We start from the raw sequence: 25,436 nt of genomic DNA, 5'->3' as shown, positions 1-25,436 counted from the left end.
TTCATCTCTAGAGTTTCGTTTTATTTTTAGTTATTTTTATATTTTTATCTCCTTTGTTAGTTATGTTTAATTTTGTTTGTCATAGTTTGGTTGGTTGGTTTTAACTTGTAACCACGGTATTCCTCCATTAAAAGTGAGAGTTTATTAATAAATAATTGGAGGTGCTGTCCTCTTTTAGCAAAAAAAAAAAAAACCTTGGAGATCATTGGAGTTCCCCATATTCTTTATTTTCTCTTTGGTTGCATGTGATCTAAAATTTCTAGAGACACATATCAATGTTCAATTTTTGAAATTAACAATATGCAAAAATAATTTACTACTATTATTTTTTTTTAAAAATGATAAAAAAAAAACTAGTTTAGTTTAAAATAAAATGCTAAATATCAAAGTGATTTTAGTTATTTATTTAATAACCGAATAAAAGAAAAATCGGAGTTTGGATTAATAGCCTTCCCCATTAGAGATGTTAATGGATTCCAAAATTGGTGGATATTCTATCTCCCTCAATTTGGTAGTTTCTAAATAGATTTGGGGTAGTAGTTAAAGCACATTTTATAACCCGAAGAAAATTTAGAGTAAGGTCAAAATGTATCTTCATGCCCTAAAGCCTCACCCAAAATACCACCTTACTTAATCAAAACTTATCGTGAATATAAATAAATAAACACACACGTGTTCGTATTTGCATGCGTGCATAAATATAAAATTTTCATTCAATTATTCATAGTTTGTAAATATATTGTTTTTATTTTTCATACATTCTTATACTAAAAAAGTTATGTTGTCTATATTTATATTTAAAATGTGACAAGTTATGTAATTTTTGTCATGATTTTTAAATTTATTATTATTATTTTGATAGTTGGTAGGGTTAGATTCGTATCCCTTACCAAAGACAGGTTGCCTGATGAGACATAGACGCGGATATAAGTATGTTTCGAAATAAATTCGTGTTGAAAATTCACTTGGGAGAGTTGTCTCACATTAAAAAGTTAAGCGGAGGATATATTACATGTACACATAAGAACCGATAATTTAAACTTCCGAGTCAATTTAGTGTTAATCCATATATATCATATTTTTGTAAAAACTTTTTAGTTCTAGTCAGTGACATCATAGTTAATAATTTGTATTTTCTGGTAAAAAGAAAAAGAAAGGTAAATCTAAAACCAATGTGCATGAGTGTGAAATACAATTTGAGACACATAAGGCACAAATAAGTCTGCTTCAGTAATTGGTAGAGCATTGAACTGATTTTTGAAGGGAGAGACAATTCTCTCTCAAAGAATAATTATAAAGACTTACAAGTGAGAAAAAGAATATTAATTCACTTACTAGAATTGTTTCTCTAAGAGACGATGGAGTACAAAATGGAATTGGTTAAACTTATGAGTTAATTGATGTTTACTATAAAATAAGGTTATAAATTCGGATTCTGTTTACATTTCCATTCCTCGTTTCCCCCCCCCCCCACAAAATAAAAAAGTGTAAAAGAAAAGAGGATTTTGGGAATAAGAATTTACAATCTTGCATCCACCCCGCAAAGAATTCTTTACACCGCAGGCAAAGCAAAACAGAGGTTTTTTCGCGAAGAAAGAAAGGGTGGGGGGAAGAGAGAGAGAGAGAGAGAGAGGGGCTGAGCAGTTTGGATAAGCCTCTTTGTTATCTTCTCTTCTTACCTTTCAGAATGATCATCTCCATCTTCCCATTTAGAATGATTAGAAAGGAAGGTAGGAATGTGAGTGACTCAGGGAGACAGCAATGGAGAGGTATTAGATAGAGAACCAAGAAACTGAGTGAGGGAGGCAATTCTCTCTCACTCTCTCTCTCTCACCTCCTCATGGGTGTCCCTGACTCACGGCCCTGTAACAAAGTAAAACATTTTCCCATTTAATTATTGAAGCCATTATAGTCTAATTATTATATAAACACATCACATTTTCCCAAAATTTGCCGCTGGATCCCCCTGCGTGGATTCAACAGCAAGGCTTCTTCTCTCTCACTCTCTCATAGCCATATACGGAAGCAAACAACAATTACTGTCATCCCCCTCCCCCATTATTGTTCCTCGCAGGATGCTTTCTACCACCTGCATTCTCCTATTTTGCCTTATAACCACTCTCCCTCCTCTTCTCAGAGCCGCCTTCAATCTCACCCTCTCCTTCCCCCTCCCCCACCAGCACCCCGATCCTGAGGTTGTTGTTCAAGAATTGCACAGGTAATCGATCCCCCATTCAACCATACCAAAAACCCCATTTGGGTTTTATTCGCCACAGGGTTCTACAATCTGGGCCTCTCTCATTTGCTTGTATTTTCGTGGACAATAACATGAATCCCTCCCCATATGGTTGTCGCACATTTCAGCTTGGTTTCCCCCAAATTTCTGAACTTTTCTGGACAACCAAACAGCATCCCATCTGGGTTTTGTTCACCACAGGGCTTTACAATCCGGGTCTTTCTCATTTTCTTGTATTTTCATGGACAATCATATGGGCATCATAATTTCAGCTCGGTTTTCCCAAATTTCTTTACTTTTTTTCTGGCAAACCAAACAAAATCCCATGTGGATTTTGCTCCTTTTAGCATTTTAGGGTTTAGTTTTACAATCTGTCGTCACTCTGTTTTCTAATGACATATTTTCTTTTACAGCCGCCTGAATGGGTCAATATCCAGGCGGCAAATGCTCGGGGTCCACGAGAAGGACCAGTCTTCCTCGTGCCTCACCGGAAACCCCATTGACGACTGTTGGCGGTGTGACCCCAACTGGCGCAACAACCGCCAGAAGCTCGCCGACTGCGGCATTGGGTTTGGCCAGGGCGCCGCCGGCGGCAAGGGCGGCCAAATCTATGTCGTCACTGACTCCTCCGACAACGACCCCGTGAACCCCGCTCCGGGCACCCTCCGGTACGCCGTGATCCAGACGGATCCACTCTGGATCGTCTTCTCCACCAACATGCTCATCAAGCTCCGGTGCGAGCTCATCGTTAACAGCTTCAAGACCATCGACGGCCGTGGCGCCGACGTCCACATCACCGGCGGCGGGTGCATTACCCTCCAGTACGTCAGCAACGTCATCATCCACAATATCCACGTCCACCACTGCTACCCCGCCGGAAACGGAAACGTGCGGTCGTCGCCGACGCACTCCGGGTGGCGGGGCAAGTCGGACGGCGACGGGATCTCGATCTTCTCGGCGCAGAACATCTGGATCGATCACTGCTCGCTGTCGTACTGCACGGACGGACTGATTGACGCGATCATGGGGTCGACCGGGATCACGATTTCGAACAACTACTTTTCGCACCACGACGAGGTGATGTTGCTGGGTCACGACGACGCGTACTCGCCGGACTCCGGGATGCAGGTGACGATAGCGTTCAACCACTTCGGGGAGGCGCTTGTGCAGAGGATGCCGCGGTGCCGGCGGGGTTACATTCACGTGGTCAACAACGATTTCACGGCGTGGGAGATGTATGCCATCGGCGGCAGCGCTAATCCCACCATCAACAGCCAGATGAACCGCTACACTGCTCCCTCCGACCCTAACGCGAAGGAGGTAATTTAATTTTCTTTCCCAAACGGAATTATCAGTGAATGATTGTTTCCCCCACTTCTTGTGGAAGCGCGTGATAACAGGCGCCGCTATTGGCAGTGCTTCTTCGCCCATGAAAGCGTGGCGGCTGGACAATTTTTTATTTTTTTTGGGGGAGAGCGTGGGGTGGGGTGAAGGGTGATCTAGTTGGATTTGGATGCCCATTTTAGGGACTCTTGGGTATAAAGTGGGCAATGATCAGTGGCATCCAGTGAATTGATGAAAGCCTAAGGCTTAGGCGCGTTGGATTTGGTCTTTTCTTGGTGTCAAATATACTTTAATCTTATTTTTTGGATAAAACATTTGGAAATTTTCTTTCATTCTACAATTTGAAATTTGACTACCATCTTTCCAAAACTAAAATAAAATTCAAATATTTGACATCAATGTCCATATCTTTTTTTGAAAAAATATCATCATTCATCAATTGGCCGAACATTGGTGGCATGGGTGGTTGGATTTTGAATTTAAAATCAGGCCCTCTTTTGCTCTATTCTTTTTGTCCATTTAAAATATAATATATATTGAAAATTTGGAAAAGAGTTTTTTTTTTTTTTTTTAATTAAAAGAAAGAAAGAGCAGTGAGCTTATCCTGGGGCCAGGGTAGCCTAGCAGTAGAAAGAGTACTCAGTAGTAGAGAACCAGAAAGAGTCGAACAGAGCAGAGTGGCATCAATTAGGTGGCTTACACGGTGGACATGGGCCACATGGCCCGTTGCCAGTCTGCTCAAATTTTGGAATTTGTGAAAATCGAGCAATGTTCTGCTCGGTGGACACCAAACTCTCCTCTTCTTTTTTTTTTTTTTTTTCTAGCCAGCTCCATCCCAGAAATTATTGAATGAGGTGGATGACTAGTGTGCATGTCCCAAGGGCTCAGATTCATCCAAGTAGGCGTGACAGGCTGACATGGGTGAATCTCAGCGGTAATCTGCCCACGGAAAACGAACAAAAATTTTCGATTTTGGGATTTCCAAAACGAAGTCGAAATAATTGAAAATAAAAAATGTAACTATTCGGTTGCAGTTTTTCAGTTTTAAATCCATTTTTTTTATAAATAAAATAATTTATATTTTCTATAAAGTTATTAAAAAATTATTGAACATTTTAATTTTTTATAAGGACTCATAATTTTAACAAAATAAAATTTATTTGGCACTTTTAATAAAAATAACTTTTATTTTTATAATATTCTTAAAAATTTATTGAGAGATTTTTATTATATTGCATGCTTTGTTTTTACTAGTTTTTAACATAAAATCGAAATCGAATATTTTTATATTTAAAAATTGAAATCGAAACTGAAAACCGAAAAACCGAGCCATTTATGATTTCGGTTCGTTTTGATCCGATTTTTGATTTTTCGATTATTTTTGTGGACCCCTATCTTTTCCCATCTTCTTTTGCATTTAAGTTGGCATATAAATTATTATATACTCTATGACAGGTGACGAAGCGCGTGGAAACGGAGGAGCAGGAGTGGGCGGGGTGGAACTGGAGGACGGAGGGGGACAAAATGATAAATGGGGCGTACTTCGTTCCGTCGGGGGCGGGGCTCAACGCCTACACCAAGGCCACCAGCCTGGACCCCAGGCCCTCCGTCTTCATCGATCAGATCACCATGAACGCCGGCGTGTTTGGCAGCTCCTCCAGGTACATGTATATTTTTATTACCTGGATTACCCGTCTCTTGGTACAAACTTGGGGGGGCATTTTCGTCCTTTCGCAAAATATCCCGTTCGTGTGTGAAATTATGAAAATGCCCGTCTCTCTCTGAAAAGTGCCCCCCCTACTTTTTTAATTTTATTTTTTATTTTGTTTGTCTACTTGCCAGGGCAAGTGGGCGTGTATGTTTGGACTTTGTGCATGTGGGGTTTGGATTATTATGATTATTATTTAAAATTAAAATGGGCGTACGGGGTCTCCTGATACCGTGCTTGCATCTGAGAAATGAACTGAGGGTGAGGAATTAGAGGTAATATGTATTGGGTTCTCAGCCTCTTTTCTCGTTGTGTCTTTTAGTTTTGAGAAATCCTAGGGTGGAGGAGGACAAAATACACAGATGCATGCATTTGTGGCCGTTGATTGTATGGAGAGTAGCAAGTGGTTCTTGCTTTGAGCCTTTATTAGTATGGTCCACCCAACCCTACAACTCATGGGTCACATCCCTCCTGCAACTTCATTACTTTTTCCCTTCCAAAATCGGCTCCCATTGGTGAAGCCCTACTCTACACACGCCATCTCTCATCCTATATACAGATATATAGAGACGTCAGAAGCAGAGATTAATTAATTACACAAGTTGCTTCATAAATTTTATTATAATAATAATGATTACATATTTTGTACAGGAAGTAGTAGAATTAATATAGGATATATATATGTCTGTATTAATTTTTTGAGGAGCTAGAAATAAGGGCCTATATATATAATGCCATTATTTGATGGGGGAGGGTGATGAGTCCTTTCAGTCACATGGAAGGTTGAGAAAATTGGGAAAAGAGGAGAATCCCATCGACCCTGGTACATAGATTTTCAATTTTATGACATGCATGTACAGGTGGGGGAAAAAAAAGAAGAAAAAAGTGTAAAAGCTATGTTGATTGTTGTATAAACGAGGGACTCCACGCACACGCATGTGTGTGTGCTTGGAGAGTTGTCAATTTTCATGGGCTGTGACTCGGTTATATATATATATATATATATATATGCTCTTCCCTTCGTTTGCATGTGATTGCCAGCCCATGGGCCTGTAGGCCCACGCGGCTCATGCATGCAACAGCAGCATCAGCATGGGCCCTTCCCACGTCTGATATTGGGTTGGACTTGGACCGTTGCATGTATTTGCTGGCTCCTACTACAACTTCCTGGCCTAGTTGGTGCAATTACCAGTCAAACCTTCTACTTTAGATTTATTGCTTGTTTGTCATGTCAGCCGTTTGGGGTCCACAAGTGCTTACTTGGCAGCCAGTGTTGGCGTCGACCAGTTACCGCCCCCCACGTAGCCCTAAATTTACCATCGCCTATTTCACTTTTGTTGGAATATTGAAATTATAATAAGGACGAACCTAATTAAGTAGCTAGGTACACTCATTTCATTTATTAGTCAAGCATTCATTCAAATAATGCTGCAGCAGCATCTTGTCTATATTTTCATAGAAAATGCATGTCTAGTCTCCATCATCTCCATTGCCTTTTGTGGGGACACCACCTACAGCCTTTAGTACATTGAATGACATTGTGATTCGAAGTGTGTAACGGTTGAATTTCATTAGGCATGACTAGGGGTGAGCAAACAGTCGGTTCGGCCATATTCGGTTAATTAATCGAATTAATCGAAATTTTAGGTTAAAGAAAACTGTTAACCGAACCGACTAAATCGTTTGGCCTCACCGAACCGAAGCGACCGAATTTCTTTTTCGGGTAATTTGGTTAACCGAATTTAACCGAGAAGTGAGGGAAGGAGGGAAGCCGGGAAGGTGTATCTGAGAAGTGAGGGAAGGGGGGAAGCTTCCCGAGAAGTGAGGGGAGGGGACTCGGGGGTGGTTCTCATTTCTCAGTGAACTGGTATGTGCATGAGAGAAGAGAAATGAGAATAAGAGGGAGCTTGCCAGCTTGTGTGTTGGTGATGATGGACGGCGACGACGATGGTGATGGCGGTGCGGAGCAGTGAGCTCGGATGAGCGGGAAAGAGGCAGTGACTCAATGATGGCCTTCCGATTTTAGAGAGCAGTGACTGTGTAGTCTGTGTTGGTGACGATGGCTGGCGATGGCGACGGCGATGGACACATACGACGACATCGCGTGAAGATGGAGTCTGGTGGTGTCTGGTGTGGATTGCGGAGGAGCGAGCTCAGGTGAGCGAGAGAGAGGCAGTGACTCACTGCCAGTGAGGTAGGGTCTTCTGCGTTCTGGCTTTTGAGAGCAGTGAGAGTGTCTGAGTGTGAGAGTGAGCCTGAGAGTTTGAGAGAATACCAGAATAATAATAACCAGATTTTAATTTACTAATTTATATTTAAATTTAATTAATTATTAATTCGGTTAATCGGTTAACCAAATTAACATTCTCCATTAACCGAACCGAAACCCGATTCACTGAAATGTTGGAAAGCATAACCGAACCGACCGAACATAATTTTTAACCGAACTGAACCGATCAATTTCGATCGGTTAATTCGATTAATTCGGTTTTCCCCGAATTATGCTCACCCCTAGGTATGACACAAAAAATTAGAAATCTCTTTTTCATGTCCCCGTCCCCCTAATCCTTCATGCCACATCGCATCTGATTTGGTTGGAGTTTTTCATGTTCAAGTTTTTGTGTTATGGAGTTTAATGACTTATTTCTCAATTTTAATAAAGAAATTTATTAATATTATATCATTCGTCTCTTCAATTTCATTTTCACAGTAGAATAGATGGTGATTCTGCACTAATTTTTGTAAACAAATCTTCTCCAACCACACGGCGAATCATCCTTTTGCGCGGGCTTCCCTCTCCCTTTCTCTTAATTAGGATATTAAAGTCATGCCTATTGGGTCATTTTTTATATATTCTTTAAAGTGGGGTACAACAAATATATGCGTATTTAATGATTTAAACATATGGGTGCAGGGACAGCAGCGCCAGCATGTCGTATCCGCCGGGGTTCAGCGGCGGCGGGACCAGGGGCGGGGGATCGGGGTCCACCAGTGGTGACGGGGAAGACTTATTTGGGATGATCTTTGGGGGCGGGGGCAGGGGCGCCGCTAGTGGGAGCGCCGCGCCACCGTCCCCCGCGTCAGCAGCAGCAGCCTCTGCCCTTTTGTCTCTTCTAATTATTCTAATTTTGTACGTTACCACCACCAACCGTGGTGCTCTATAATTATTATTTATACAACCCAAAAAAAAAATTGTATGGAAAATATTGATATTTTGAAATGAAAAGAAAAAGAAAAGGAAGAAAAAAAAATTGCTCAAATTTTGAGGCATCAGGGTTGGGAATTTTTTTTTTCGGGTTGATTTCATCAAACATTTCATATCTCAAGGATGTTAGAGCGTGAGCTCGGGTTGTCCATCCACTGTGTTAAGAGAAATTATAAAAATTGCATCATTTGTCTATATTATTTATTAATCTCTTTTTAAATTTATCAAAAAAGTACTAATATTTTTTAAAAATATTTTGTAAGGGATAAGAATTTTGAGAAATATAAGTGTTTTAAAAATTAAATATTAAGAAATGTATATGGGAGTGTTGAAAAGGAGGTCGTGATTTTTTGCCCAATCATTATGAGCGGCACTCGCACAATGTGTTTTACATTTAGGTAAGGATACCAACACTTGGGGAAAAAATTGGGGCCATGATTTAGTTTTGGAAAATTTTTTTTTTAAAATTTTTAGTACTTAAAAATTTATAAAAATTTTAGCTTATTTTAATTTTTTTTAAGATTTATATTATAAAGATAGAAAATAGAGTGTAGCTAAATGTTAAAAATATTTATTTTATTTTATTTTTTATTTCTAGATTTTAGCATAATTACAAAAAGGACAATTTATTTTTTAATTTTCCAAAACTTATATAAGGTAAAAGTATTATTTGGAATCATGGATTTTGAGATTTGAATTTGACTTTATATAAGTTAGAAAAAAGTTTACATAATCGATAAAAATCAAAGTTCAATGTCTGAATTTCATATTTGCATATGTTAAAGTGAGGGTTAAAAATTTTAAAAAATAAGTATGAAAAGATGTTTTCTCTTAGTTTATTTTAATATTTTAATATTATTAAAGTTGATTAATTAAGTTTTTGGATAGGGCATGTACCTTGAAGTTAGACTTTATTAATTAGAGTCTTTAAAAAGGACATGAGTGTAAGACTTTTATTTAATTAAATCTTTAGAAAAGTTATATACCTCAGAGTTGCATATCCATTTATTGAGTTTTGTTTGTATTTTTTCAGTTTCTCAAATTCAAAAAGTATTGGCTCTATACATAGTCTCTACATATAATTCTTTTTACATCACTCTCATTATATTATTATAACATCTGAATATAAAGAGTTTGACAACTTAAAAAATGTGTCTTTTTTGGGATTTTGGACTCTTCCATTTATACGGAATTAGAGAGAGATACGATTCAAATTAGATTGTTATATCTTGGGGAAAAGAAGTTAAAGTGAAGTTCTATTGCACCGGCTCATATGTTAAATTGAAAAAACTATAGAAAACTTGAATCTCCTTAAAAGATCATGATATCAGTGTTTCAATTTAATTGTGAATCGTGTTTGTATTTAAGTTTAAAAAAAAAAAAAAAATTTATATTGTACTTTATTCCTAATATTTTCTAACTTTTCTATATAAATTTAGAAAATTGAAAAATAAGATATCATTTTTTGTAATTAATTTTAAAAACTAAAAATAAAAAATAAAACTTTTTTTCAAGTAAATAGTATCAATAACAGTTTATTATTATTCATTTATTTCATAAAATATTGTAAATAAAAAAGTAGTTAACTTTTTTTTTATTTATTTATAATTTTATAAAAATTAAAATAAATACTAAAAATTATTTTCCATACCTAAAATAAGGCTTAAGTTTTGAAGAATTTTCTATCATAATAATAATAATAATTAACGGGATGCAAAAACAAACAACCTACCAAATAACTCAATTAAGATATTCCATCTCTCTTAAAAATGAATGTTAAATCCTTGTTGACGGTGACGGTAAAAATATTTGATCCTCAATTTTTGCATGTGCATTAATTGCAAGTTGTTATTGATCACTATTAAGAAAGAAAGTAAAAAAAAAAAAAAAAGATATCTCCAATGTATTTTTTTTTGGGTGGAGGTGGGGGTATAAGTTTATTGAATTTTGAGCTTAATTATATATATAAACATCTACTAAGTATGTTTTTTTTTTCATATGAGACAAATTCATAAGTAGAATTTTCAATAATCTCTATTACTTGTGAGTCCCAATCACTTTCCCTTTTTATAGAATTCATCCCTTGTCATCGAACCATGGGAATTCACTCCGCACTACTTCTCTTCCACGTATCTACATCTACAAAAACATATGTATGAACAGTCAAGCCTAATTCAAACTCTTCTCTTAGGGAAAATCTTCTTCCTCATGGAGTAAGTCCAATGCGCCAATAGTTGGTCAAGCATATTTTATCCTCACACCTTATGTGCCTTGGATTGGGTATTTAATGTTTCTCCAAACCAATCTGGCCTCACACCTTTACTTTATTCAGATTCATCTATCAAACTTGGATGATCTATGTTGGCCTTAATTGCATACTTGATCCTCAAACTATTAGCACTTTAGAAGAACTAGTTTCATATCTCGATTTTACGATATCGTCGCCTAGAGTTAAGAATCATTGGCTATAATACCACTTATTAGAATTGAAAAATCTTTGCACGGGCTTGATATAGATGAGTGACAACCAACTTGATCCCAAAACTTAAGCTTTTAAGTCTTGGGTCCATCCACTCATATAAGCCACCCATTTTGTTCAATTTTCTGATGTAAAACAACTTTTATTAGTGAATTTTTATCAACTTTTATCCTACTCGTTTTATATCAGCCTTGTCCACTCACTTGGAAATTCTCTTGAGAAGTTTATTCCTAGTTTTTTTTTTATAAGTTTCAACCCTTCAAGTCCCATTCCTCAATATTCTTGGGGTTACACAAATCCATTTATTTTTGGGGTAATCTAAGGATTATTATATTAAAGACCCAATGACCTCTTGGTACTTTGCTCCTACCAAATGTCCTCCACTTTTGGGCCTTGAATGATACCTTTAGGCTAAGGAGAGTGCTTTCATTCTCTAACAACATATTGCTTCAATAATCAAATTTTCTATTAGGCTGAAACAATTTTAATTGAAATGTTTCTCCAAATTTCGTACAGAGGGGTTTTCGACTCTTAAGGTTGAGGTGGCCTAAGGACCAACATCATTTCAACCAAGGTGGGTCTTCAACTCTTAAAGCAAGTTTATTTTTTATCCAAGGTGGGTCCCTGGATCTTCAAATATAGGTGGCCCTTTTGGTTCAAGTTCATTCTCCACCTTCGATTTTAAAGATATTTTCTAAGGTTATCCCTTCTTGTATGAATGATGTACTTTGGTGTAACGATCCGATTTTCTATCATTTTTTTTAAAATAATAATAATAATAATAACTCTATACCTCTAATACCATAATAATAATAATAATAATAATAATAATAATAATAAAGTGAACTCAGATCCAAAGTGGGATACCAGGGATACTCCTGTCCATATCTACATTCTAACTACGCAGCGAAAAACATAACACACCAAAACTTTTTATATAATAATAGATTACTAAAGTATTCAAAATATACATACAACTTCCCCAAAACTCCATCAAAAATCCCAAAGATTATACAAACATAATTCCAATCCCCCAAAATAAACACATACCCTGTATTCCTGAAGCTACACCTATACTATCTTGGAGCTCGCTCCGTTTGGCTACCTGAATTATCTAAAATGTTTAAGATTCTTGGGGTGAAACACCTCTCAGTAAGACGGCATAAGTTATTACCAATGTGTGGCAGATGAGATTTTACACGCATAACATAATTGTTAATTTAATATGTAACTAAAATAACAATTTAATATAAATACATAGTACAACTCACGCCTACGCCATTTAAAATACAGATTTTCTATTTGAACATACTTCTAACTGTATTTCGTAGTTTCTATTTCTGTAAATCTACGTATATATATATATAACTGTGAAAACTTCCCTAGATGGATAACTGTAATCATGAATTAACCTCGCATGATCGGGTTGTATGCCCCATGGATCGGACTTAACCATGGCTGGCCTACCAGGCTAAGTCAAACTATAATTCGTCTGTAGTATAATTGACTTGCTCAACCTGGTCCGGACTACCAGGGAGCTCCTTTATCTCTTTTGAGGCACAATCAACTGTCATTCCACACTTTATCTGATATCTGTGATTGCACTCTCTATACTATATTAGCTACAACACCGTGCTGTGTGTTCTATTTTGGTCCATCAGGGTTCTAATACTGTATAATACTATTTATGTATATTACCGTTTTGCCATGATTCTATGATAATTGTAATACCATGATTCTATAATAACTGTAATATCATGATTCTGTAAAAGTTGTAATATCATGATTTTGTAATGGCTATAATATCATGGTTTTGTAAAAGCTATAATATCATTGTAACGCCCTGAACCCACCAAGTGGGGCTCGAAGGTTATGTGTTTCATTTACCTGTTTTTGATACTATAAACTACAATCATGTAACAAAAATAAATAAACAACCTCTATTTAAATACCAGAGTTTATCTATATATCCCCAAAAACAACAGCATCTATTTGTTTATATTACCTTCTAGTATTTAAAAACATAAATTATACATAAACTATTCTTACATTCACCCCAAATATTACCCAAAATTACTACCCTGCCCGGAGCTCTAAGCTCAATCACCTGATGGACCTAAAAATATAATCATTTGTTAGCGTGAGACACATCTCAGTAAGACGGGATAAGTTATTACCAATGTGTGGCAGATGAGTTTTTACACGCATAACATAATTGTTAATTTAATATGTAACTAAAATAAAAATTTAATATAAATACGTAGTACAACTCACACCTACGTCATTTAAAATACAGATTTTCTATTTGAACATACTTCTAACTATATTTCATAGTTTCTATTTCTGTAAATCTACGTATATATATATATATATATATATATATATATATATATATATATATATATTTATATATAACTGTGAAAACTTCCCTAGATGGATAACTGTAATCATGAATTAACCCCGCATGATCGGGTTGTATGCCCCGTGGATCGGACTTAACCATGGCTGGCCTACCAGGTTAAGTTGAACTATAATCCGTCTGTAGTACAATTGACTTGCTCAACCTAGTTCGGACTACCAGGGAGCTCCTCTACTCTCTTCTGAGGCACAATCAACTGTCATTCCACACTCTATTTGAGATGTGTGATTGCACTCTCTATACTATATTAGCTACAACACCGTGTTGTGTGTTCTATTTTGGTCCATCAGGGTTCTAATACAAAATAATACTATTTCTGTATATTATCGTTTTGCCATGATTCTATGATAATTGTAATACCATGATTCTATAATAACTGTAATATCATGATTCTGTAAAAGTTGTAATATCATGATTTTGTAATGGCTATAATATCATGGTTTTGTAAAAGCTATAATATCATTGTAACGCCCTGAACCCACCAAGTGGGGCCCGAAGGTTATGTGTTTCATTTACCTGTTTTTGATACTATAAACTACAATCATGTAACAAAAATAAATAAACAACCTCTATTTAAATACCAGAGTTTATCTATATATCCCCAAAAACAACAGCATCTATTTGTTTATATTACCTTCTAGTATTTAAAAACATAAATTATACATAAACTATTCTTACATTCACCCCAAATATTACCAAAATTACTACCCTGCCCGAAGCTCTAAGCTCAATCACCTGATGGACCTAAAAATATAATCATTTGTTAGCGTGAGACACATCTCAGTAAGACGGGATAAGTTATTACCCATGTGTGGCAGATGAGTTTTTACACGTATAACATAATTGTTAATTTAATATGTAACTAAAATAAAAATTTAATATAAATACGTAGTACAACTCACACCTACGTCATTTAAAATACAGATTTTCTATTTGAACATACTTCTAACTGTATTTCATAGTTTCTATTTCTGTAAATCTATGTGTATATATATATATATATATATATATATATATATATATATATATATATATATATATTTATTTATATATAACTGTGAAAACTTCCCTAGATGGATAACTGTAATCATGAATTAACCCCGCATGATCGGGTTGTATGCCCCGTGGATCGGACTTAACCATGACTGGCCTACCAGGTTAAGTTGAACTATAATCCGTCTGCAGTACAGTTGACTTGCTCAACCTAGTCCGGACTACCAGGGAGCTCCTCTACTCTCTTCTGAGGCACAATCAACTGTCATTCCACACTCTATTTGAGATGTGTGATTGCACTCTCTATACTATATCAGCTACAACACCGTGTTGTGTGTTCTATTTTGGTCCATCAGGGTTCTAATACAAAATAATACTATTTCTGTATATTATCGTTTTGCCATGATTCTATGATAATTGTAATACCATGATTCTATAATAATTGTAATATCATGATTTTGTAAAAGTTGTAATATCATGGTTTTGTAATAGCTATAATATCATGGTTCTGTAAACGCTATAATATCATTGTAACGCCTCGAACCCACCAAGTAGGGCCCGAAGGTTACGTGTTTCATTTATCTATTTTTGATACTATAAACTACAATCATGTAGTAAAAATAAATAAACAACCTCTATTTAAATACCAGAGTTTATCTATATATCCCCAAAAACAACAGCATCTATCTGTTTATATTACATTCCAGTATTTAAAAACATAAATTATACATAAACTATTCTTACATTCACCCCAAAATTTACCAAAATTACTACCCTGCCCGAAGCTCTAAGCTCAATCACTTGGTGGACTTGAAAATATAATCATTTGCTAGGTTGAGACGCATCTCAGTAAAGAAGAATAAATCATAGCAATATGTGACAGAGAGTTTAAATAAATACAAAATATATATTCATTTGTAATTCACTATCAATAGCAGCTGAGAAAATGCATCATTAATAACAATACTGAAATCTGATATCATACACACATACATAATTATTTTTAGTGATAATTCCCAAGAATAGGGAAGATTACCCGCCCATACAAGTAGCTTCTCTCTGCTCTAATACTAATATCAGGACGCTCACCTTACTCAGTAAGCCCTTGGGCTATGTATCTAGACAAAGTCTCTGAGAATAGGGAAGATTACCCGCCCATAGAAGTAACTTCCCACTACTCTAATACCAACTAAAAATTACCAGGGCACTCATCTTTCTTAGCAAGCCCTCGGGTGGAGAACTTTACTTTGCCATAAATACTTTTGTAATTAAATCTATACGCATCCAATGCTAATCATTTCACAAAGATCCTTGTATATACGCATACCACAACCAATCCACATAGGATACACACACACACACACACACACTTCATTCACACCCACATAGTGTGACAAACCGAATAAAAATGGAATTTAAATAATAAAGAGGAAGGGGAATGGAAGCAGTAACAGAAGGAGGAAGTCGATTTCGTCGACGAACACAAATCGTTGATGAATGCTTCACGTTCGTCGACGTCATTGCACTTTGGAAGGAATAACCAAGGGGAATCATCAGAGCTTCGTCGATGAATACAAGGGATTCGTCGACGAGGGTATAAGAAAATTCATCGATGAAGACAAGTTTCATCGACAAAGAAATACCGAGAGAGGTTTTGAACCAACTGAATTTCTTCGACGATGACTGAATTTCGTCAACAAAAATATTAAAGGATTTTTCGAAGAATGACGTGGCTCATTGACGAATCCAATTCTATAAATATAAAAATCTGGATTTTTGTTACTTCACAACTAAGAAAACTCATTCTCTCTCTCTCTCAACGATTTTGGGCCGGATTTACGCCAAATCAACAATCTGAAGTCACCACAACGCTCCTGGGGAAGTTCTCTCCGAATCTACCAGAGCGGATCGTTGGTGAAAGCAAGTTGGAAATCATCCCTGAGTTGAGGTAAGGTTTTTTAAGCCAAATTTGACCTTACTATAGTTATAGGAAATGATGTACGCATAAAAATACTGAAATTTAGTACTGTAATTTTTCATTTTCAGGGTCTTGATCAAGAAATCCTACGGGTGTCAGGTTAGGATATTTTAGGGGTTTTCTCAGTAGCCAGGTAAGGGAATAAACTAAAGCAGTCATTTTCATACAAATTATTATTATTTATGAAAAAAGTCATTTTTTGGAAAGCATGTATTATAGCTATAGATTACAAAGGAAATGTATGTTTGAGTAAAATACTGCTAATATGTTAAAATGTATATATATATGTATGAGATGCCAGAAAGTATGATTTTAAAATGCAATGTATGGTTTTATACAACAAATGTGTGACATGAATATTATTTTACGTAGAGAAATATTATGATGTGATAATGATATGAATGCAGTATGATTTGAGAAGTTATGGAAGTATACAGTACATTATGATTCTAACAAATACATGATTAAAATGATTATTTTCAGATTGACGTATTTATGTGTGATTTCGGCGCAAGGCCGTATGTTTGTATGATTTTGGCGCAAGGTCGTATTTATGTATGATTTCGGCGCAATGCCGTATCTATGAAATGTTCGGCGCAAGGCCGTAATTATGAAATGTTTGGCACAAGGTTATAATTATGAAATGTTTGGCACAAGACCGTAATTGTGAAAGATGCTATAATATCACGTATTATATGTTATCAAAACCTGGATGTTAGTTTAGTTCAGTTTTAGAAGCTCGGTACCGTAGTTATATAGATCAGATATCTATGTTCAGACTTGTGCTAACCACCCCACAAAGGGGTGAGAGATGGATAGTCGATGTGACTTTCAATGTAGAGTTGTAGACGTCCACCTGGCAGTCCGGACCAGGATGTGGCGGGTCCATCGTACTTACAGACATATTTTTGACTCAGCAGTGGTCGGCTTGCCATTGTCGGGTCTCGCCTTTGGGTTGCACAACCCATCATGGGGGGGAATACATGACATTAACTAGCTATTCATCCTGAGTATGTTTTCAATATTATCAGTTATAACAGATGTTTTATGTATGATATGACTTATTAGAGAATATGAAAGCATGTGATTATTCAGTATGATATGATGAACGTTTACGAAAATATGAAATGTACTATATATGTATAATTACATTAAATATTCATGTTGTCACACAACTGTATTTAGTTTATTTTTCCTTACTGATATGTGTCTCACCTCCAACATTAATTAATTTTTTAGGAGACCCTGAGTGACCAGCGGGTCGTGGCCGCCGTTGGGTTAGTGATATTACCCCGTTGGGAGGGTAAAATTTTGTACTAGGGTCAAAATTATTTTGTGTTTGATCTTAGAGATATTTTGATGTTTATGAGGATGTGTATAAATACAGTTTATTGATGTTGTAGTAAACTCTGGTATTATGTTTTATGGATGGATGATTGAGATTTTATACCTACTGCTGCTTAGGTTTCCACTGTGATTGACAAGCGTCCACGCTACCCATAGGTTCGAGTCGACTTTTCCATTTAATATATTACATTTATGTTAAGGAATTTGAGGTTGTTACACATAGGGTCCATATCCACACAAGAAATACACGGCCCACATAGGACTCACATCCACACAGGATACACGGTCCATACATGACTCATATCCACACTAGATATAACGTGGCCCACCTAGGCATCACTCTGACTTCTGCAACACGTGGCTCACATAGACACCACTAATCACCAGTACCAATCCCCCATGACCTACCCGTAGTATATCAGTAGAACAACCTCCTCAAGCCTACCAATGCTCTACCCCAATATATAATGACAATATAAGAACTCCTCAGGTTTGCCAACGTATATCGTGATTATATCTAGGCAATATAACTAACTCCTCTGGCTTGCCAACGTTATATTGCGATACACATGAATAACCACACAAAATGACCCATTCACACACATCACATTATTCATCACATAGTAATCACTAATAGCTAGTATTCACAACCAATCTTTATTCACAAATAAACTATATTCACAACTAGCCAACATTCACAATCAAGCAGTATTACTCACCAATTAGTACTCACAACAGTCCATAATCGTATCTAGTTAAATTATGAAAGTTGTATCTCTGCCATGTAATTTTATCCCATATATATATATATATATATATATATATATATATATATATATATATATTATATATCAAAATTCATTATTTTCCAAATGCCTTACTGTACAGAAAATCATACCTATATATATATATCTTTGTAAACTCGAATTTAACTGGTTTAAAATTAATAAAAACTTGCTATAATTAATTCCTCTTACCTGATTTTCTAAATTACGCTCGCAAAGACCCCAAACAATGTCCGCGACACTCACTTGATCTCTAATTCAAAAACTCGAGTTTACCAACTCAAATCTCAATAAAACACTATTTTATAATTCCCTAGGCCCTATATACTCCATATTAATAATAAAACTTAAAATACCTTACTTAACCTGATTTTGGGATGGTGCCCCAAAATCCCAACTTAACGATCCACTCTGACTACTTTGTAGAGAACGATCCTACGAATCTTGTGGTGGTTCCAGATTGTCAAAACGAACCTTAATGGAGTGAGAATCGAAGAAGTAGAAGGGAGAAACCATAGGGTTTTCAGAGAGAAGAAAGAAAAATTTTGATTTCCTTTGAAAAATGCTCGCAGGACTTTCTATATATCATCACTGTGCAAAAAATCATCACCGATTTTCTCAAGCCTCCAAAAAACGGTTACCGATTTTCTCTTTAACCGACCCAAATTTTACCGTTGACCCGTTATCGCTTCGCGGTAATTCCAAAACCGGCGACAATTTTCTGGAGGGAACAGAAAACCGTCGTCGGTTTTCTCCCTTTCCAGCCAAAAACCTTATTTTCTCAATTATTTTTATTATTTTATTTTCCCGGGTTTCTACAATCATGGTTCTGTAAAAGTTGTAATATCATGATTCTGTAAAAGCTGTTTAAAATTCTAAATTAAAACTTTATACTAAAACTAGTATTTCTTATGCCACATAGTTTAGAGTAATACTCAGAATACTATAATCTGCATGAGAAAACTGTATTTTACTATTGTATGGGAAAATCATATTCTCTGCTGTATTGAAATAATAATATATATCATCTATAGGGTTTTTCTGAAACCCAAATTTCTGAATTTTCCCAAATGTACATAACATGTGAAAAGACATAAATTTCCGTACCCATAAATTCATATCTTGTAATATTCAGAAAATCATATACGGATATTCCATAATTAAATACTATACTTTAACCGGCAGAATTTCTAAAACTAACTGGCATAACTTATACCCCTTACCCGTTTACCGAGAACAAGCCTGCAAGTATCCCAGACTGACACCCGCAGCGTTTGCACAAACCCCTGTATTCACATGCCTAAGTTCAATCAGCTCAACCCCGAAATTATCATTACTTAACATTCCTAGGCCCACACTCCATTAAGCAGTTGAATATTATAACAACAACATAATTAACTCCCATACCTCAATTTTGGAGTGGTGCCCAAGATTCCAAAAACACAATTCCGCTCCAATTAAATCGACGAGGATTGACCCTTGAACCCTGTTGTGGTGTCTGATCATCAATTTGGGCGAGTGTTAGCTTTGGTGCAATCCTAAGAGGGGGGGTGAATTGGGTATTTAAAAATTATCACCTAGGTTAAACCAGATAAGCAGTATTACTTAACCTAGGGTTTGTCTATGCAAATGTAAATCTAATCATTTACAATATAACATACACGTGCAGTAAGTAAATTGCGGAAATGTAAAGAACACGCACGATATGTTATCGGGGTTCGGCCAACTGTGCCTACATCCCCGCCTCTAGCTCGCAAGCAGGAGGATTCCACTAATAGCTCACTTAAGGGTGGAGCGGCACCGTTTACAATCAGGTCAAATTAACACAGGGCTGACCTCAACCTTAACCAGGTCAATTAGCGGGGCTGACCTCAACCTACACGCCTTAACAGGACGACGCACCTAGCTTTCCTAACCGGGTCTAAGCCAATTCGGGACTATTCCAGGGCTAGTCTCCCTCTTCAGGCCCGTGCCTGGAAATACAACCAAAGTGTATAAAATTTGTACACGGAAATATGCTTATAGAAAAGCAGATGTGTGCACCAATACAGCTCAATTAATAAAGTAAGCACGAATGATATGTAGATATGCTCAGTGCTCTAATGTGTGCTAAACACTCAATCAAGTATGATAATCAATCAAGATCTAGAGTGTGTATCTAAGAAAGATTTGAAACACAATATTCGAATATCACAAAATCAGATCAGGATTTCAAATATGTTAAGCAAGATAGATCAAACAAACTCAATACGATATTTCAATGTCTAAAGCACAATGGAGTTGTTTGAAAGATTAGCTTTTCACAAAAGGATTTTTGCACACAAAATTTAGGTTTAGGTATCTTGCAACAACAATGCAAGAACCACAACCCTTAAAGTCTTCCCACACAAGGTTTATCAAATGAAATCCGTGGAAGAACTTTAGGCTATACTCTCAAATAAAATCAATCAAACTTTATACCAAAATAGAGTATTAGCTTGAAAGATTACGCACTATAGCCTTATAGAAATACTCATAATGCTTAGAGAAATAAATATTGAAGAGTATGTCAGTGTTTGCAAGAAGTTTTTGGCTAATATAGGGTTTTAAGAGTTGAGAGAGTTTTGTCCTAATCAAGTTTGCTAATCCTTGCTAATAATGATAAATGAATGGGTATATATAGGCAAGGAGGTATTTTTGACCGTTGGGGACCTATTGGGCATTATTAAGAAAGTTTTAAATCATTTTAAAATAATTAACCCTATTTAAAATATGTTTATCCGCAGTAAAAATCAGGGCAACCCGAGAGGTCCGGTCGACCAAAAATGTTTCGATCGACCAAGTCTCAAATGGTTCGGTCGACCAGGGGACTTTTGAACTGAGGTCTTGGTCGACCAAGAGAGGGCGATTTCCCAATTTTTCGAGTTTCGGTCGACCAGGGCATTTTGAACTGCCTGGTTCGGTCGACCAGACCGTTGGGAATTCTCCCGAGAACCCTTCGATCGACCAGGTAGTTGTAGTACAAAAGATCTAGGTCGACTAGATGGTCAACTATTGACCCAGGAGGGTTTTGGTCGACCAGGGCCTTTTGAACTACAAGATTCGATCGACCGAGTGGTCAATCTTTGACCTAGGGAGGTTTCGGTCGACCAGGGCTTCTTGAACTACATGTTTCGGTCGACTAGGTGGTCAAAATGTTGACCAAAAGGAGTTTTGGTCAACCGTAGTGAAGGCTCAGTCGACCGGGGCTGAAATCAACGAGTTTTGGTTGATCGTAGTGAAGGCTCGGTCGACCGGCCTCTACTTTTCTACACAGACACTATTCAGTGTTTTGGCCATAACTTTTCCTATATAACTCTAAATTGGATGTTCTTGATACCAATAGAAAGGTAAGAGAAAATACCACAACTTTCATGTTGAACACATTTTAATAAAATGACTTTTGATTTGATAAAAATGTCCATCAATGAGACGGAAGAAACATGAAGGGAGTTTTTCTCTTACGGACACGTTTCAGTTTTTTGGCCATAACTTTTTCTGTGTAACTCCAATTTGGACGTTCTTGGTATCAAAATCAAGCTATGGTAAAATTCCACAATTTTCATTTTGAACATGATTTGATATGACATCCAATTAAGTAAGAAAATTGTTCATTTCTAACATTCGGTCGACTGGCCGGTTGACCGACCCCTTTGAAAATTTTAGTTTTTACCTTCTTTTAACTTTAAAACCATTTAAAAACCTTTGTATAAGTTAGGCATTTTATGACAAAAGTTTTTCATGTTATTTGGAGGTCCTATGGTCAATCTAAGGTCAATTTGAGCATACCTACTTATCATGTATGATGCAAATTATTACAAGCCATATGAGTGTACAGTCCATAATAAAATTACATCCCAGAATGAAGAAACTGAAAAATAAATATAAATGCAGCACAAGGTTCTTCATTCATCGGCACGAACACCGCACGCCATCATAATAAGTCTTTTAGTCTTGAAGCGCGCAAAAGGTGAACCTGCATGCAATTCTCAGTACAACCATTAGTATCAAGAGCATTTGTCATAATCAAAACTAGGTGTGACCAATCAGGTCAACATTCTCCCCATTTTTTATGATGACAAATACTTTATGCAAAAGTGGGTACAGCCAAGAAAGGCTCCCCCTGACTTTGTGCATAAAGATAATTAAAGTAATGGATAATTAAAGATTAAGCATTGTTTTACCCACTTTTGCATTTTCTCCCCCTTTTGGCAACAACAAAAAGGGTTTAAACAATAAAACTCGAAGGCAAAGGATGTCATTTAGATACAAAAGGGATATTGGGAGGAATTTTTGAAAAATTCGGCAGCATACCGTTTGAAAATAAACCATTCCCAATAATAACTTTGTACCTAAGTGACCTGTGTTGAGTTCCAATCAATAGCATATAGCACATATTCAACACGTAACTCCACTAGTACAGTATTTTCAACACACAAAAATAGAGGTATAACTTTTAGACATTCAAGAAATATAATAGTCGTACAATGCAAACAGAATGACGAAAATAACCTCAACAATTAAGCACACAAGTAATACAACTGGTCATTTAAATATTTTAAATGTCATGAAAAACGAAGTTAGATTGTAGATATGCACCGACCATTTCAATTGACACATATCATAAGACCCGTGAAAGATTTGAATTAAAAAAAAACCACGGCATATGATACCAAATAGGAAGTTTGAGCATAAACACAATCTAATTAGTTCGCATGCATTTTTATGTGTAGGTATAGAACCAGTTATGCTACTTTAAAACAATATATGTATATAATAATAATAATAATGAGGCAAGAGAAAAAGTTTGAGTTTTGAAATTAGTTCTTGCCATAAAGTAATAAATATATATATATATATATATATATATATATATATATATATATATATATCCCCCTTATGATGTTTGCAAGATGGTGCTGGGGGTAGCTTGCAGAAAGGAAGCTTTAATTTAAAACAAGCAAGCCTAAATTTTATGGTTTGTCAATTAAGTACATACAAAAGTATAACTAGAAAATCACAACCATGATGATCCTAAAGATTTAATAGTTCACATGCGGGATCATATGGCAAACACAAACAACATGTGGCAAAGGACTATAAGTCAATGTAAGATTTTTAACAACAGCATATCAGTTAAGCACATGCCACATTTGATTCGACACCATATCTAAGCTAAAAAGTTGGTAAGCATAATGTGATAGGCATTTCAATTTTAGATGCTCCCCCCCTATCAATTTGAATTATTGCTTAGATACTGAAAATTACTTATACTTTGAGAGGGATTGATTTCATTGAATATGCCAAAGTATAAGTGAGCACACAAATTAACAACATTTATCTCAAATCAGTATAGTCATACTTATAAATAACAAGTGCATCGAAAATAGATATTAAGGCACTCAATGCAACTCTTGATCCAAAAACATTTCATATCAAAACATGAGACTTTACATGTAGTATATAATGTTCAGGGATATCAGAAGAGCCTCAATATTTCAATAAACAATAGTGATACACGTGAGACCTATAAGTTCTTTCTATAGGATAGGTTCTTAGCTCTCTAAGTGCTTGATGATTATGCAAGGATGAAACTTAATTTTCAAATATTTTTCACTCATCCTTTCAAAAATATCATAATCATCTTTAATACAAGATTTTATATGGGAAAATCCTGGAAAAATTTCGACAGCATGCCGTTTGTATATAGGACATTTTCCCATAAAAACTTGTACCTGATAGTAGGTTGCTTTCAACAGATAGATTACATAAAGCAAGCAACAACCTAATATCCACAACTAGCATGCACAATATATCACTGCATCCGTCATGCAGGAGGCATTCAATACAAGCATGCTTTCCAGTAGTTCAATCAACAACTCATAATAGTAATGAACTATCCAACATATGACATGACCAATAACTTAACAATGGATAGTTATGAGATAAATGCAGAGTTGTTCTCACAAAGGCATACAAACATATAAGCATAAAAAATTTGAGAGCATTTTAAAGAATATGAAAGATGAATGCTCCCCCTCAATTATGCGCTAATTCATTTTATGCCTTTTCTTATTTTTCAGGTTCTTTAGGCCAAGTGTATTAAGATATTCAATGTTATATGCTTGGCTTTGGATGAATAGGCTTAGAGGACCAAAAGGTCACAAGATATATATCTTTAAATAAGCTAAGCCAATATTTGCCTCTTTTTTTATGGTTTACAATATGTGAGAGGCTCAAGTTTAAATGACTTTTCATTTTAAGGTTCATGCATAGGTTTCTTTGAATTTTTGTTCTATCATCTAGATTGAAACCTATATCAATTAAATTAGCCATTTTAACTTAATTCATGAGGATGAAGCTCTTAAATGATTTTATATAAACTTTGAGAGCTTGGAAGATAATTGAATACTCTTAAAGATTAAACGTTTTATTTAAGTTTAATAGGGTATTCAAAAGTAGGACATTGTACAAGATAAGCATTTTAGAGAATATGCCCTAACTTATTTTGGCAAAGAGCATTGTGGAGGATATGAATAACTAGGAACTGATGCTCTTTGGTGATTGGAATGTATCCTTTAGATATGATCATAATTTTAGAGCAAGGATACGACCCAATGAGAAGGATGGATCTTTACCTGATATGATCGTGGTAAGGTAAAGATTTCCTATGGAGGACATAAACCAAAATTAGAGGATTTATAATATAAGCTCAAAGGGAATTTTTGATTTAACAGTGAAACTTGAATCCCTTAGTGATTGCCTCTAATTTTAAGTATGGAGTGATATCTTTTAATAAGAACCATAAATATTTGGAGTTGATGATTAATAGTGCTACAAGCCTAGAGTGATGACTAAACATTTTATTAGGCATTTAAGTTCAACGAAGGGTTTAGGATTAAATGATATATAGTGTGAGATGGA

The 25,436-nt window shown here is 35.8% G+C and overlaps 1 protein-coding gene across 1 annotated transcript; it reads left to right on the top strand.

The window, feature by feature from the left end:
* Positions 1-1,601: 1,601 nt before the first annotated feature.
* Positions 1,602-8,548, top strand: LOC131165440 (probable pectate lyase 12). The gene is made up of 4 exons (XM_058123267.1): positions 1,602-2,218; positions 2,650-3,556; positions 5,036-5,241; positions 8,203-8,548. The coding sequence occupies exons 1-4, from the start codon at positions 2,076-2,078 to the stop codon at positions 8,450-8,452; spliced, it is 1,506 nt and encodes a 501-aa protein (XP_057979250.1). The 5' UTR covers positions 1,602-2,075; the 3' UTR covers positions 8,453-8,548.
* Positions 8,549-25,436: the final 16,888 nt, after the last annotated feature.

Source organism: Malania oleifera, chromosome 10, assembly GCF_029873635.1.
Source record: "Malania oleifera isolate guangnan ecotype guangnan chromosome 10, ASM2987363v1, whole genome shotgun sequence".
In the NCBI taxonomy this organism is placed as follows: Eukaryota; Viridiplantae; Streptophyta; class Magnoliopsida; order Santalales; family Ximeniaceae; genus Malania; species Malania oleifera.
The sequence above is the reverse complement of the archived record's forward strand: the minus strand, read 5'-3'. Positions and strand labels throughout refer to the sequence as shown.

What these genes read in the sequence shown, in the direction of transcription:
- LOC131165440 (XM_058123267.1), top strand. Translation starts at nt 2,076, where the DNA reads ATGCTTTCTACCACCTGCATTCTCCTATTTTGCCTTATAACCACTCTC. An exon ending in CCGACCCTAACGCGAAGGAG is followed by an intron (nt 3,557 to 5,035) that starts GTAATTTAATTT and finishes ACTCTATGACAG; the next exon opens with GTGACGAAGCGCGTGGAAAC. An exon ending in GTGTTTGGCAGCTCCTCCAG is followed by an intron (nt 5,242 to 8,202) that starts GTACATGTATAT and finishes ATATGGGTGCAG; the next exon opens with GGACAGCAGCGCCAGCATGT.